The sequence below is a fragment of the Apium graveolens genome, chromosome 2 (assembly GCF_009905375.1).
Source record: "Apium graveolens cultivar Ventura chromosome 2, ASM990537v1, whole genome shotgun sequence".
NCBI lineage: Eukaryota > Viridiplantae > Streptophyta > Magnoliopsida > Apiales > Apiaceae > Apium > Apium graveolens.
This window is the reverse complement of record NC_133648.1, coordinates 314789379-314803084: the sequence shown is the minus strand read 5'-3', so window position 1 is coordinate 314803084 and position 13706 is coordinate 314789379. Positions and strand designations below refer to the sequence as shown.

Below are 13706 nucleotides of genomic sequence, written 5' to 3'. Positions count from 1 at the left end.
TTTTGATCGGATTTGGATTGGACTTCGGATTTCGGATTTCGGATCGGATATCGGTTCGGTATAGTTGAAATCTAAATCCAAAACTTCGGGTTCGGTATATCCAAAACTTCGGATTTCGGATCGGTTATCCATCGGATCGGATTAATTTGTCATTCCTAAATGAATTTCCTAAAATATGCCTATTTTAAGGGTAACTTGGTAATTTGATACAGTAAATTAGGCTAGCGGGCTACCCGACTAAGTTCCGTTAAATTAAGCCTAAAATTAAGCCTCGCTTCTCACTAATTTGAATTGAGTTCTACGACTAGAGATGGATTGGAATATCTTCAAATCAAATTCACCCGCTCTATTCTGTGTTAATCACTCATGTATGTATTTCAGATGAGATTTTACATCATCGCATTACACATATGGATACAAATTCTGATAAACATCAAGCAGGTCAGTTTTATAAACCTACCAGTATTTATTATATACCAAGGAAATATACATGCTGCCACTGCTTAGTTTACTTTGTTTATAATCAGTTTCTAATTTGATTTGTAGTTTCGAAACCAAGGGCTTCAGAATGATGAGTTCGGTTACAATTGGTTTACTCTTTTACAAATTTATCGATAAATAGTCTATTCTTTTTAGAGTAACTTGATTAATATATATGATAGTATATGTTCAACATTTTAAGTACATGGAGTGTTTGAATTTTATAATGCAGTATATGTTCAACATTTAAAGTACATGAAGTGGACTTAAAATCATTGTTGTCATGGCGGTCGAATAGTCGACTAATCGGTTTGAGAAAGTCGACTGGGGAGCTTGACTTGTGAATAGTCTGACTAATTGGTCGACTTATCAACTAGTTGTCCGACTTGGTCGACTTGTCAGTCAACTAATGCAAAATTCAATCAAAATTTAAAATGAAAAAAAATAAACATTTCTAAAAACTTACAAAGCATCAGCAACAATCAACATGCTAATTTCAACTTATATATCTTTATGTGGGTGTGTTTTTGTATGTATAAATTGATTAAAACTGAATCTACATGTAGTATAATCAATTAATATATTTGTATAGTCGGCTTATCTATGTGAGTATATAAAAGGGAATATAAATATGTTTGTTTTTAACATTTCTATTTTGTGATTGATATACATATGACTATGAGAGTGTTAGACTTTTCTTGTGAAAAGCAACGCATAAAAGACATATATTATTTAATTAATTATTATCAATTTGTCGACTAGTCAGCGACCAGTCCCCTACTATTCGGCAAGTTGGACCTCCATCGGCTCGACTCGACTTATCGACGTGAGAACCATGCTTAAAATATAATGCAGTGTATGGTGAGTTCATTTACAATTAGTTTACTCTTTTCCAAATATACATATAATGCAGTATTTGGTGAATTCATTTACAATTGGTTTACTCTTTTCCAAATATTTATAATGCAGTATATGTTCAACATTTTAAGTACATGAAGTGTTTGAATTCTATATTTGGATTCAATATTTAATACTGTTTTTTACCAAGATATTTAATACTTTCTAGTAGTGATTTAAAAAGGAATTTCTGAATTTATGAGCTGATGTACTTTTTTCTCGTATGCTATACGTTATTTGACAGGCTATGAGCTAGGCTGTCAAACTATTAATGTTGGTATTTGTAGAGTATATTGCTGTTTCTTGTAATTGGGAGAGAAAGGCTTTTTACACAATCTGAAGAACAGAAAATGTTGAGAAGATGTTGATAATATACTTGAACCAATATTTTTGTCACTTACATATGTTGCTTTTCTTTTTCAGGAATGTTATGCATACGTAGAGTTTCTTCGTCTTTTGATGCCTGCTCAACAATAGCTCTGCGCTCCACCAATGGTGTACTGGCTATAATTTGCAGCCTTGTGGTTTTTGAAAAAATTTCCCAGTCGTGGCCTGCATTAAATAAAAGAAGAGCCGCTCTTCAGACAGTTGTCCTAGCTCTATATCCCCTCCACTATTTTTTGCAGGTTTCGTAATGTAGATTCTTCTAATCAGTCAAGTTCTAAACTTTCTCTCTCCTTTGTCCACTTCTGCAGGTTTCGTTTCTTCTAATATGAATAATTTATTAATGTGAGTTTCCTAGTTTCTTTTACTTGGTTAAATATTGTATTGAGTTTCATAGTGACAAGGTCATGAAGTCTGATTCTTTTGTAATATTTTTCGAGGAATTGCAGTTGGAAATTCAGACAAGTGGATATTGTTCTCCTTTGGTTGTACATTATTTCTTTAACTTCAACTGATGTGATTGATTATTAGCCTAGCAAAATTATTAAAAGTGACAACTGGATATAGATTTCGTGAGGCAAAGACTTATATCATTGAATTTGAGTGGCAAGAATAACAAGCACAACAAAGATAAGCTGCAGAATTGTACAATATGAACTAACCAACCAAATAATGTTTCAATTTTATTTTCATGGTTTATTATGTCCATTTCACATTTAGTGAATTGTGGATCGTTTGATTAATTCAACCTGTTTTGGGAAAGATAATCTCCACATGAATTCCAGGTATTTGATCCAAATTCTAACTCAGAGTTTTCTCTTGCTGATCGCAGATTTGATTGATGATATTGAGGATATCTTGTTAACATCGTGGTATATCAAAAGGAAACTTTTGGTTTTATTTCGCCCTTATCTTATACAGTTATACTGCTGGTGGCTTTTATTGGATTTGTTTGCTGGAATGGGAGTATAGTTCTTGGTACCTCCTATCTTGATTTTTTCTTGAACTTTTTAAATTATTTTTTTAATTAGTTTCAGAGTTAGCTTACCCTGTCTCATTATATTGCAGGTACAAAAGAAGCACGTGCTGTTTCTCCACATATTTCACACATCGTATGAACTTTGCCCTGGTCTCTTGTTTGTCTATGGCCCCTGTTCATTACACTTTAAGTCAAACTGCAGCTTTGTTAAGGTCCTTCCATAAAAGCAGGGTGTTAGGCAGTGTGCTATACTCTACAGTTCTTACTGCTGGATTTCTCTTGGTGCACTATTACAGGTTAGATCATGTGAAATGCCAAGTAGAAGTAATCAACCTAATTTTTCTTCTACGATGATGCTTATGCTTCCTAATTACTAAAAGAATTATGATATGCCACTAGCACACAAGCAAGCATGAGTTTATTCCACTAGTGGACATACATATGAAGTTAGTCCTTTTTGATAGGCGCAAGAACACATTTCTTAGGATTTGATATTCCATTTTTGTGCACTGTATCTCAGATGCTCTAAATATCGTGCAACTACCTTTTTATGGTTTAATTAATCCATTTTTTTGCACTACGTCTAAAATGCTTTAAATCTTGTGTCAAAACCTATAAATTGCTAAATTAATTTCATAATTCTTTTAGAGTTTGCTTATTAATGGCATAGCTGGTTCGACCTTCCGTCTTTTGGTATTTTAAAATAGCTTGCCAAGTTCAGCTATAAATCTGACATGGAAAAGTTCATTTGTGAACATGCAAACTGGAGAAACATAAAAATTCATCTTACCATTCATTCTTGGAATAATTGAAGACTTTAATCTCTTCCTGTTATTAATACTTGATGGGGGATGACTGGATGAGGCTATTTTTGGGACAATCAGGGTTTATGGGAAGAATTCTCTCACAGAAGATATTCAAAAGCAACTCCAAATAATTCTTAACAATAATTGCTATTAATTTGCATTGATTAAACTCCTATATATATAAGAATCTACTTTCCTAATGAAGTGTAAATTCTAAAACATATCACATCAATAATTATATAACTTGACCCATTTCAAAATATTCTAATAAACGGGCTTCCAAAGCATATTATGTTGCTCCCAAATATTTTCTTTGGACTTTTTGACCCGCTACATCAATATCTTAAAGTTTTGGATGAGCTGGTTACTCAACATCATCCCTATGTTATATATATACATCTTTACATATAGCCTTCCATCGGGGGAGTATGCAAATTGAGAGAGATTTTTTTTTTTTGAATTTTAAAAAATTTCTGTTTGGTAGATTCCACAAGGGTATGAGCAGAGTAATTAGAACACACCATGCTCTTAAAAATAATGGAATAGGTAAACCGTAAACATACCACAATGTTGATTATCGATGTCGTTAGTTATGTTAGTGATTATGACAGTCATGAGATTACAAAGGGTTAATAGAGACTTCTCTCCGAATTCGAGAAGAAAAACTCAATGTGCCTTTTGTTACTGTTAATCTCTCTATATCCCTTGATATATCATTCTACAAATCATGAGCTTTTTTTGTGAAAAGGGTATGTTGTGGGTGGAAAATGTGAAGATTTCCTGGTGGAAGAATTTGATAAGCCTATGGAGATTTTAACAGATCTTGATATCATATATTGGTTAGAAAGCTATTAAATCTCTCAGACATGATGTAGTATAATACGTGTATAGTTGTAAGTTGAATGATCATGTAGTATGATCTTGAGAGTGATCGTGAGAAATGAGTGATATATGCTAAGAGCTAGATGCAAATTGGATTAGATGTATGAACCTACGTTACTCCGATTCGTCACTTCTGGCAAAGCAAGATGACCTGTGATTGGCTGATTCATCGTGGTTTACCTGGCAAAGCAAGATGACCTGTGATTGGCTGATTCATCGTGGTTTACTTGAATTATTATGGATACTTAAAATTTATGAGTAGAAGTATATGTCTCACATGTCAATAATGATTACAAGTCCTCTTTTATAATTACAACAAATAAGGAAATTAATTACTGCAATTATATGACAACCTATTCTTGACTAAGACATGTTATTACATATGTAACTTTCTATATGCACTCTAGAAAAAATATCCTAGAATCTTTGTGATAATGACTGAAATTATGTAGAATATTATGTAATTATGGTTGAACCAAGGAGTCAAGGACTTGAATGACCAGATTTCCAACATGATTTAAATTGGTCTTAAAGAGTTTGGACTTGCATATGAAGCTGTTCTGTGATTAGGATGATTAGGATGAGCATAACCAAATTGAACCATCTAATTTAGTTTTGCTTTCTAAGGTAGAGTATGCACTTCGCTTATACATAGATTTTTATCCCAATTTTTCACCGTAAAATTTGTTTGTTTTAAATAATAACCAAATCATTCAAATTTCCATATAAATATGTACTCCCTTCGTCCCAAATTAATTGTCCAGTTTGTCTTTTACGCGTATTTTACGGTGCATTGAACACATAACTACGATTTTTTTTTTGTATTATTTTTGTAGAAAAAAAAGTTTAATATTCAAAATTTTATTTACAATTTTTTGTTGAAAAATAGATTATGGAACTATGATTTGATGGAACTTAAAAACATGAGAAGGTAAAAGTAGACAAGTAATTTGGGACACAAGGAGTAAGGTTTATTGACTATAGACTATTTTTCTATAGAACCCCCTAAATGATACTTCCTCCTTTTCACAATAGTAGTCCACTTACGAAAAAAATGTTTCAAATTAGTTTGACCCTGTAGTTTATATTTCCAAAATCTACTTTGTTTCACATATCTGTAATTTAGATTTCCAAGATCAACCATTTTCACATGCTATATTCCATTATTACAAATAATGTTGATACAAATACTATTTTTCTATCAACATTCACTTTCTTAATATGCATAATTTTTTTGAAAGTGGACTACTATTGTGAAACGGAGTTTTGTCCTCTATTGTGGCCTTTCTCTCTAAAAGCTTCACCATTATTTTTCTCTTGTAAACCTAAATTAGTATTTCATCTCCTATTCGGCGATATTCTTTCTCTACTCGACCCTTTCCTCGTGTTGGGCTCTATTCAGTGTGGGTATGCCCTTCACTTCCATCTATGCATAAAAACATATGAATCACTAGAAAAAGGTTTTTAAGCTCCTAAAGATCTCCACCACTGGGTCTTTTATCCACACATCTATATCATCTTCTAAACATTATTTTCTTTCGCTCAAGTAGCAAATGATCTGGAGATTACAACAGAATATCCAACGATAAAACTAATTTATTAAGAGAGAACAAAGGTTGGCGAGTTTTGATCGGGAAAATTAAGTTACGAGGTTGTGTTTTTTTAGTTGGATGCTGAATACTTAAAATTGAAAATTATTGGGTCAATTATTAGATTCATTTGTGTCTTTGCCCCTCCTTTTGTTGAGATAAACATCGTTTTTCGTTTTTCAGAGGTGGAGTTTTGACAAAACCAGTGATTTGCTTCCCCTGATTGTACTAGCAAGACTGTTAGTGACATGACTCCATGACTCATTACAACAAGTATGTCAAGTTGTGCATGATAATGTCTGTTATGATGTCAGACTAGTCAAAAGTCGAAATGGGTCCCCGTATCTAATAGCTATAAATTTGGGGGAAAGTTTGTCAGCTGAGATTCATTAGGGTGTTTATTGTGCCAACGGCAGGTGCAAAACTTGGGCCAACATTGTTTCTGATCTTAAAAAAATAGTAAAAGGTGTAAACCTAGAATTAATCGTTAGAAGAAAATTGTAGCTGCTTAGTAGAAAGAGAGGGGGACAGAGAGACAAGCGAACACGCCACTGTTTTCTTCCCGATGCGGTCTACCTTGTATTGTCTCCTAGTCTCCGACACAAGTTAACCCTATATTTGCTGACGTAATTGTATTTTATTCTGTTTTGTTTGCATTTCTTCTTATGTATATATAATTTGTAAGACGTAATCAGCCATACCTATAACCATTCCTATCCATATTTATATATAGTAAATGCTTTTTTGTTACTTGTATTTTTAATTTTTTTGAGTAAATGTTTATCGTAATTATTGCTTATCTGAGTTAGTAATATGTTTAGGAACTATGCTGACCAACACTTATGAAAGATGAGAGACTAATTTGATAAGGGACTAAGGGTGCAAGGAACACACTTCTCTGCTATTAATATGATGATGATAATAACTCTAGTCGAATTTCCAGCTGACCTAGTCGACGTCCCTTTTGATTACAAGAGAGACTTTGTCATAAATGTTACCGTTAGGTCTGTGGGTTCTATATATTCTGACTTTCCAACTAGTAATGACTAGTCGAGCTTTCTAAAAACCATAGAGTATATATTATATATTTAATATGCATGCATCAAGTCACGGGGGAGAGTTATGATGTATTCATACGTATGCCATGATTAGTATCTATTTGTTACGTAGAAGGCTTTAGGGAACAAGCTTGTACTTCCAATAAAGCGAGTTTCCTTTCTAGAAACTAAACACATTCTGGCAGTTAAAATACGCAGCAGATGTATGTAAATACACTTGTGTACACTATGATTCATTTATTCTTTTTTGATCAGCTATAATTACAAACACATGCATATACCATTAAAATATCATGACACTTATTGTTGGCTATTGCAGCACAGGTCACCCATATCTTCTTTCTGATAATCGACATAATACCTTTTATTTATGGCGGAAGAATTTCAAAGCCCATTGGTTTTCAAAATACCCTATGGTTCCTCTTAATCTTTACTCGTGGTTTTTCATCTTCAGTGTTTTAGGTGAGCTGTAACATAACATTTATAATTATTTTTTACTATATTGAATTCAGCAATTGATTTGATTATATTTCCACTGTCAGCGTAGTTTCAGAAGAAAATGTGGGTGCTGGAACATTTCTTGGCATGTGCGGCTGTTCTGATTCCTGCTCTGTAGCCTCTGTAGATAGAGTTCAGATACTATACCATACCTTTCTTTTTCTTAATTTTACATTCCCATGTCAATAGTGACTGAACTTGGGTCCTCATACGGATCCTCTATACTATTATAAACATATTCACAATAGCTATGCTTTTGTATTAGCCATTTGGTTGGAACCATGAGACTGGGATCCAAAGGTTTACTTGGTAGTTGGATGGTAAAGAAAGCATTACATGCCTAGAGTTTGTAGTACATATAGTAATGCAGTTTGTTTTCTGCTTCAAACAGTTCATCCAAATTTTACCTCCGGTTGTGAGCAGTTTTATTCTGATGCCTACTGTGGTTACTTTGTTATCCATTGATAGAGGATTTGTTAGGGGCCAAATCCTTGCTCCTATACACGTTATGGATGAGATACTTTTCAGGTAAAATTGAACAACTGCAAACTTAGAAATAACAAAAATTTGATTGAATTTGTACTATTTCCTTGCATACTTCTTCGCTCCCTTTTGTGTGGACGTATATTTTTTTAAATTAAATAGTAATATTAGATGTTTGGCAATTGAAATTTTAGGATGAGAAGTTAGGTTGTTGAGCCTAGATCCTTTATTAGGGTTTTCATTTGTCAAGTTACTTTTGAGAATGTCTTATATAAAGAGCACAAGAGAGAGAACATCTTTCAAGTAGACACTGTCGGAGCTCTTCTAGGTTACTCGTATAAGAATTGTGGCTCCTCATTTAGTGCTACTAAGAAGTTGACATTTAGTTTTCGGACCATGTTTGTCAAATCGATACTAAGATTATGAAACCAACATGGGCCATACTAAGATTCTGTGTAATTAATTTTTTTAAAAAGGTGATTAAATATCAAATTGCAATACTGTATATCCAGTTTAATGACAAAACCAGATTTGTAGTTTTTTGGGTCTCGCAATTCATCTGGTGCCTCACCGGGAAAAAGCCCGGCAGATTATTTTCTCACAAACTGATTTTGAACTGAAATACTCCATGAGTTGCTAGAGATTAGCGGTGTGAGACATTAGACATGAATATGCCCCTTCATTGATGTAGTTATTTGCTACACTTTACACACATGTATCATTTTTATCTCTTAATACTAGTCTTAAATGGTCGAATTATACTCATATCATTGTCATCTCATGGAAAGGTAAATTTGTACTGGGTAATTATTGCCGCTGCCTCATCGTCTTCCTAAAAAGGTACAATTATCCTGACTTCTATCATCATCTTGTGTATATATAGTGTGCCACCAGTTTATCATATAACTCCTGTGCCACCGGTTCAATCTCATGTTCTCAAGATATTGTAAAGATAAAGCTTCTGCTTCAACTTCTATCAATATCTTGTGAAGATCTATATGTTAGTGTATATAATGCCTCTCAGATCCTTCTTATATGTCTGAATTTTTTTAAATGCTGCAAATATCATATCGTACTAGCCATATGTGCATGATCAAATTGTCAGTGATACTAGTCGAATTTGGTAAATAATCTGAAATTTGGGGAAAATATTGTCTAACCTAAGTCAATTAGATGAAATAATTCGAATGCAGGAGGGTATGGAGCTAAAAGGTAATTGTGATATGAGTGACAGCTGTAGTGGTGTTCAAGAGTCATACATTATGTCATCCTGGTGTCTTCATTTATTTTAAACCTAATTCATGAAAACTTCGTCATCTTCTATCTGTAGAGGGTTTTCCAACACTATGGATTTCATCACAGAAATTACTCCATCTTCCATCCGAAACATAAATTTAATTTCTTACTTGGAAACAAACATGAGCTCATGATTAACACACTCTCTGATGACTCATCTGTTTACTAACTGTTCTAACCTGCTTATACTATATTGATTTGAGTTCTTCAGCAAGCTCTGTATGAGGAAACAAATGAAGTATATGAAGATTCAATAAAGATAATTTTTTCAGTAATGGGGGTTGTCTAGAAAATCCAGCTTAATTTACATTAATATTTGATTTGTGTACTCATTTAACATATTTCGCATTATATTGCCTCTAGAAAACTCCATAACCACTCCATGCAACTGCTGACCTGATATACAGCTGAGCTGAACAGTTTTCTATCAGTTTAAGCATAAGTTCATCTGATGCTCTTAAAATGATAAATTATTAATCTATTCTAATTATGATTTTTTTTAATTATGAAATTCATAGCTAGGGGCCTAGGGCTAAGTGTATGTATTTATTTTTTGTTATTCAAATATGTAAAATGTTCAATGTGTGTATACATATTATTGATGCACATATAAAGAGCTGAATTTAATATATCTTTATAAATTCAAAGTTATCAATAAATAGTTATGATCTAAATATTCTTAGTAATCCGCACAATTAAGTTAGACGAGGGGGATCAAGATGTTTCACTCTGTTATTTTGTTGTACTATTTGTAAATTTACAATGTATAACAAACAGATTAAATATATATGAACAAACACAAATTTACAAGAATAAAATCAAATAATATTTTTCAAAAATTGTAGGATACTTCAGATTTGTAATCGTAGGGATACTTTCAATCTTGGTTACAAAAATGGAGTTATCCTGTCCTCAAGACAAAACATGCATGTTTGAATGGTTTAAGAAGAAACTATTGTATTATCTTCTCAATTGAGTTCAGCCATCAACTTATGACTAGCTATGTAATCAGTTATCTATGAACTCTCTCTAACTAATTCTGTATCTCCTATTGCAGATGTATGTATCTGAATTGGCCCTCTAAATCTCCCTTAAACCGATGAACGCCAAATCCTTCCTTCAAATGAAATGACGATGATTGAGACATCATCATGATACTTTCTTCTGTCTCCGCTTGGAATAGCAAGCAACTCATTGAACTTTAATCCTGCCAATTGACGTATCAATTACCAAGCTTAGAGATTTGTTTTACTTAAAAATGTAAGTCATGCGAACAAATTATCAATGAAAAATAAACCGCTTCTGGTGTATTCTCTTCACTTACCAGCTCTTTTAGCAGCTCGAATTAGGATTTCTTCAACCAGATGCTGTGCAGGGTCTCCCTCAGGAAACAAGGATGTGAACACTTCAACTTGAGCAACAGCTTGCTCATTTGTCAAGTACTGGTAAAGCCCGTCTGAAGATAAAATCAAGAATCTGTCTTTCGGACCAAGTCGATGGTAACAAAGTGATGGTGAACAGCTAAGGTAAGGAGAATCCCCTACATAATTGATTCTAAACATTTCCAGTAGCGCATTGTTCCATGTAGGCTGAAAAGTTTATATATTATTAATTAGCAATACAAGAATACAAGAAATGTCAAGAGATCAGTGTTTCTTAATTGCTTCTGTCAATACATTTTGCCTTTCAGAACCTATGATACCTTTTTGAGAAAACCTGCCCCGAATGCTCTAGTAACACTGAGAGAACCTTTCACCCGATTTTTGACTATGGCTGAAGAGTCATCCAGGTGCTCTCTTTTGATCCTCTTAACTTCCTGAAATTTCATGAATTTATGTAATTAAATAATTAATCTTCTAATAGACTAATACTGAACACATAAGATAAAATAAGTACTGTTTGTTGAAAGAAGTTACCTCTTGCACTGATGTGCAATGATCAAAGGTTAACTGCGAAGCAGTCAAGCTTGAAATTTTACTGAATGCATCAAATTTAAAAATCTCAAGATCTGTTGATTTCTTCTCGTCAATAGTTTCCAAATGAAGCTTTTGACCTAAAACAGCTCTACTATCCCCAACATTCATCAAGTAAACATCATCACCTTTCATTAACATTACCAATACACAAGAACCCATCAAAGCTAACTCTGAATTATCCATAAGCATCATGTCAGTAATATCAAGAAATGACTCTTCTGTTTTGCGTAAGGCCTCCGAAAGTGCTTTCAGCACATCTGAATGCTTAACACTAAAAATTCCTTCTGGACCAGACATGCTAAAGCTTGGTGTTGCTTTATTGGAATTAAGACATGCACCATCTGCAAGATTTTCAGATTTCTCATCCCATAATAAGCCTTTTAGCTCCTTGTAAACATTAGAATATAGATTACCAAGGAGAAACTCAGTAGCATCAGGACCATTAAATCCATCATAAATCCCAACAAAAACCCAACCATGTTCTTCAGATACAACCACATGCACACGATCTTCGCCTGCTTTCCCATGAGCCCATTCAACATTTTGATTCTGAAGAACATCAATACCTTCTTCATCATCATCAACTTGGCTTGCTTGATTGCTTAAATCATTACTTCCAGTACTCCTATTATGAGAGCAGCAAACTACTTTTTTGTTCCCAGAGAACATACTAGATTTTGATATAGCTTTCTTCAGTGTCTTCATGATGCCCTTGGGTTTAGACCTGGTTAAGAAATCATTGGATTGGTTCTTTTCTGCACAACTCCCCTCGATTGAGCCGGATAAAAGTCCCTTTTCAATAGGACCGGAGCTCAGAACAGCAGCAGTTTGATCAAAAATGGGTTGGAGAGGAATGGAAGCAAATGAATGAGAGCTTTCAAAAGAAGAGCATTTATCGAAAGCAGTAGTATTGGTGCATGAGAATGGATCAATGAGTGTTGTGGTGAGAGGTGTATATGTGTTGGCGCTTATGCAAGCACCGGAGATTGTATGGAAGGGCACCACAGATTGGTCTGAGTAGAATTTGGACGAGTCTGGTTTGATGTAACAGAAGGAATGACCCAAGTCTACGTCTAGCGGCTGAGAGTGGTTGATGGAGATTCCCTGGTGTCTACCTGAAACATCTCCGGAGAAACAGTCGAGTTTTCCTACCCTGTTGCCCATTCTACAGAATGATGATAGTTATATGAAATGTGTATAATGTATAGAGGATATTGAAAGGACTATTTGATATTGTGGAGTGGCGAAGTCAAATGGAAGATTGTTTTGGTATTTATAAGGTGATGAACGTAAAACAGAAATAAATGAGAGGGGAAGAAATTGGTTGACTGGTAAATAGAAAAGGATGCTGATCTATTCACTTCATATTTTTAATTAATTCTCAGTAATAAATTTTATTATTTACAGATTTGACTTCAGTGTTATATAGAGATATCGGTTGATAGTGGTTGACTGTTGGTGCATGGAGATATGATGTATAAATGAAAAATATAATACAATCATTCTTCGAATTAATATACTCCTAAATTGGTTGACGGTTGATTGGTTGTCAAGAAAGTAAATATTTATGGAAAGATTGTAAAGGTTACAGAAATAGTATCCAAGTATATATCTTTATTAGAGCAGTAAATTAGTTAAGATTTTGACTTTGAAGAAAATGGCATATTATTAACACGAAAATAGTATCTAGTATATATCTTTATTAGAGCAGTAAATTTGTTAAGATTTTGACTTTGAAGAAAATTGGATATTATTAACACGGAAATAGTATCTAGTATATATCTTTATTAGAGCATTAAATTAGTTAAGATTTTGACTTTGAAGAAAATGGCATATTATTAGTTAAGGATATGAAGTGATGAGCAGAGTCCGTGATTGGTTTAGTTGCTAAATTATTACTCCTAATTGACTTTTCTTATTGGTCAACCGATGGAAATTTAATATCAGTTTAAGGAAATATAGTAAGCTAATAACAGCTGATTATTTACGTACTATTAATCATTCTTATAATTAATTTAATAATTTTAACAAAATGAATTTCTGATTGAAAATCAAATCGATAAATATAAATCGGTTGTCGAGTTAGAGTTAAAAATGAATTAAGTGGTTCGTGAGCCGGCTTGATAAAGACTTGATTGAGCTCCCTTCGTTAAAATTCGAGTACGAGCTCAAACTTGAAAATGAGTGACTTAAGTTTAATGAGCACTTAAGTTTAATGATCTCGCCAACCTTTAGCATGTGCGGCTCCGGCTCGGCCGGAATTGGTTTGGCTTGAAATCAAATCATTAAAATTTGGAGAAAACGTTAATATGTTTTGATTTTTAATAAAATTCCTATCCTTTTAACTTTAATTTTCACGTGAATATTTAAGGATAATA

At 33.4% G+C, this 13706-nt stretch overlaps 2 protein-coding genes across 15 annotated transcripts; one reads left to right on the top strand and one right to left on the bottom strand.

Annotated features, from left to right (window-relative positions):
* Positions 1-232: 232 nt before the first annotated feature.
* LOC141708811 (dol-P-Glc:Glc(2)Man(9)GlcNAc(2)-PP-Dol alpha-1,2-glucosyltransferase-like) lies at positions 233-12734 on the top strand. Of its 14 annotated transcripts, none has more exons than XM_074512616.1 (13): positions 237-441; positions 1243-1341; positions 1801-1967; positions 2073-2106; positions 2594-2743; positions 2834-3036; positions 7395-7537; positions 7623-7705; positions 7965-8101; positions 8845-8896; positions 10410-10612; positions 10692-10878; positions 11043-12734. In XM_074512616.1, the coding sequence occupies exons 6-10, from the start codon at positions 2876-2878 to the stop codon at positions 8846-8848; spliced, it is 528 nt and encodes a 175-aa protein (XP_074368717.1). In that variant the 5' UTR covers positions 237-441; positions 1243-1341; positions 1801-1967; positions 2073-2106; positions 2594-2743; positions 2834-2875; the 3' UTR covers positions 8849-8896; positions 10410-10612; positions 10692-10878; positions 11043-12734. The 14 variants fall into 14 exon arrangements, with proteins under 14 accessions (XP_074368718.1, XP_074368717.1, XP_074368715.1 ...); XM_074512614.1 differs by having other exon boundaries at positions 2211-2743; XM_074512607.1 differs by having other exon boundaries at positions 1801-2106; positions 11043-11141; positions 12025-12734.
* Positions 10421-12492, bottom strand: LOC141703900 (putative protein phosphatase 2C 23). The gene is made up of 4 exons (XM_074507290.1): positions 11269-12492; positions 11055-11168; positions 10677-10941; positions 10421-10559 (listed from the first exon to the last, which is right to left on the bottom strand). Exons 1-4 carry the CDS (start codon positions 12490-12492, stop codon positions 10444-10446), a joined length of 1719 nt encoding a protein of 572 aa, XP_074363391.1. The 3' UTR covers positions 10421-10443.
* Positions 12735-13706: the final 972 nt, after the last annotated feature.

Excerpts from the sequence above, each read along its gene's own strand:
- LOC141703900 (XM_074507290.1), bottom strand. The coding sequence starts at position 12,492 with ATGGGCAACAGGGTAGGAAAACTCGACTGTTTCTCCGGAGATGTTTCA. Across the intron at positions 11,169-11,268 it reads ATTGCACATCAGTGCAAGAG|GAAGTTAAGAGGATCAAAAG; the intron begins GTAACTTCTTTC and ends ATGAAATTTCAG. Across the intron at positions 10,942-11,054 it reads GGGCAGGTTTTCTCAAAAAG|CCTACATGGAACAATGCGCT; the intron begins GTATCATAGGTT and ends TAAACTTTTCAG.
- LOC141708811 (XM_074512611.1), top strand. The coding sequence starts at position 2,876 with ATGAACTTTGCCCTGGTCTCTTGTTTGTCTATGGCCCCTGTTCATTAC. Across the intron at positions 3,037-7,394 it reads CTCTTGGTGCACTATTACAG|CACAGGTCACCCATATCTTC; the intron begins GTTAGATCATGT and ends TGGCTATTGCAG. Across the intron at positions 7,706-7,964 it reads CTGTAGCCTCTGTAGATAGA|TTCATCCAAATTTTACCTCC; the intron begins GTTCAGATACTA and ends TGCTTCAAACAG.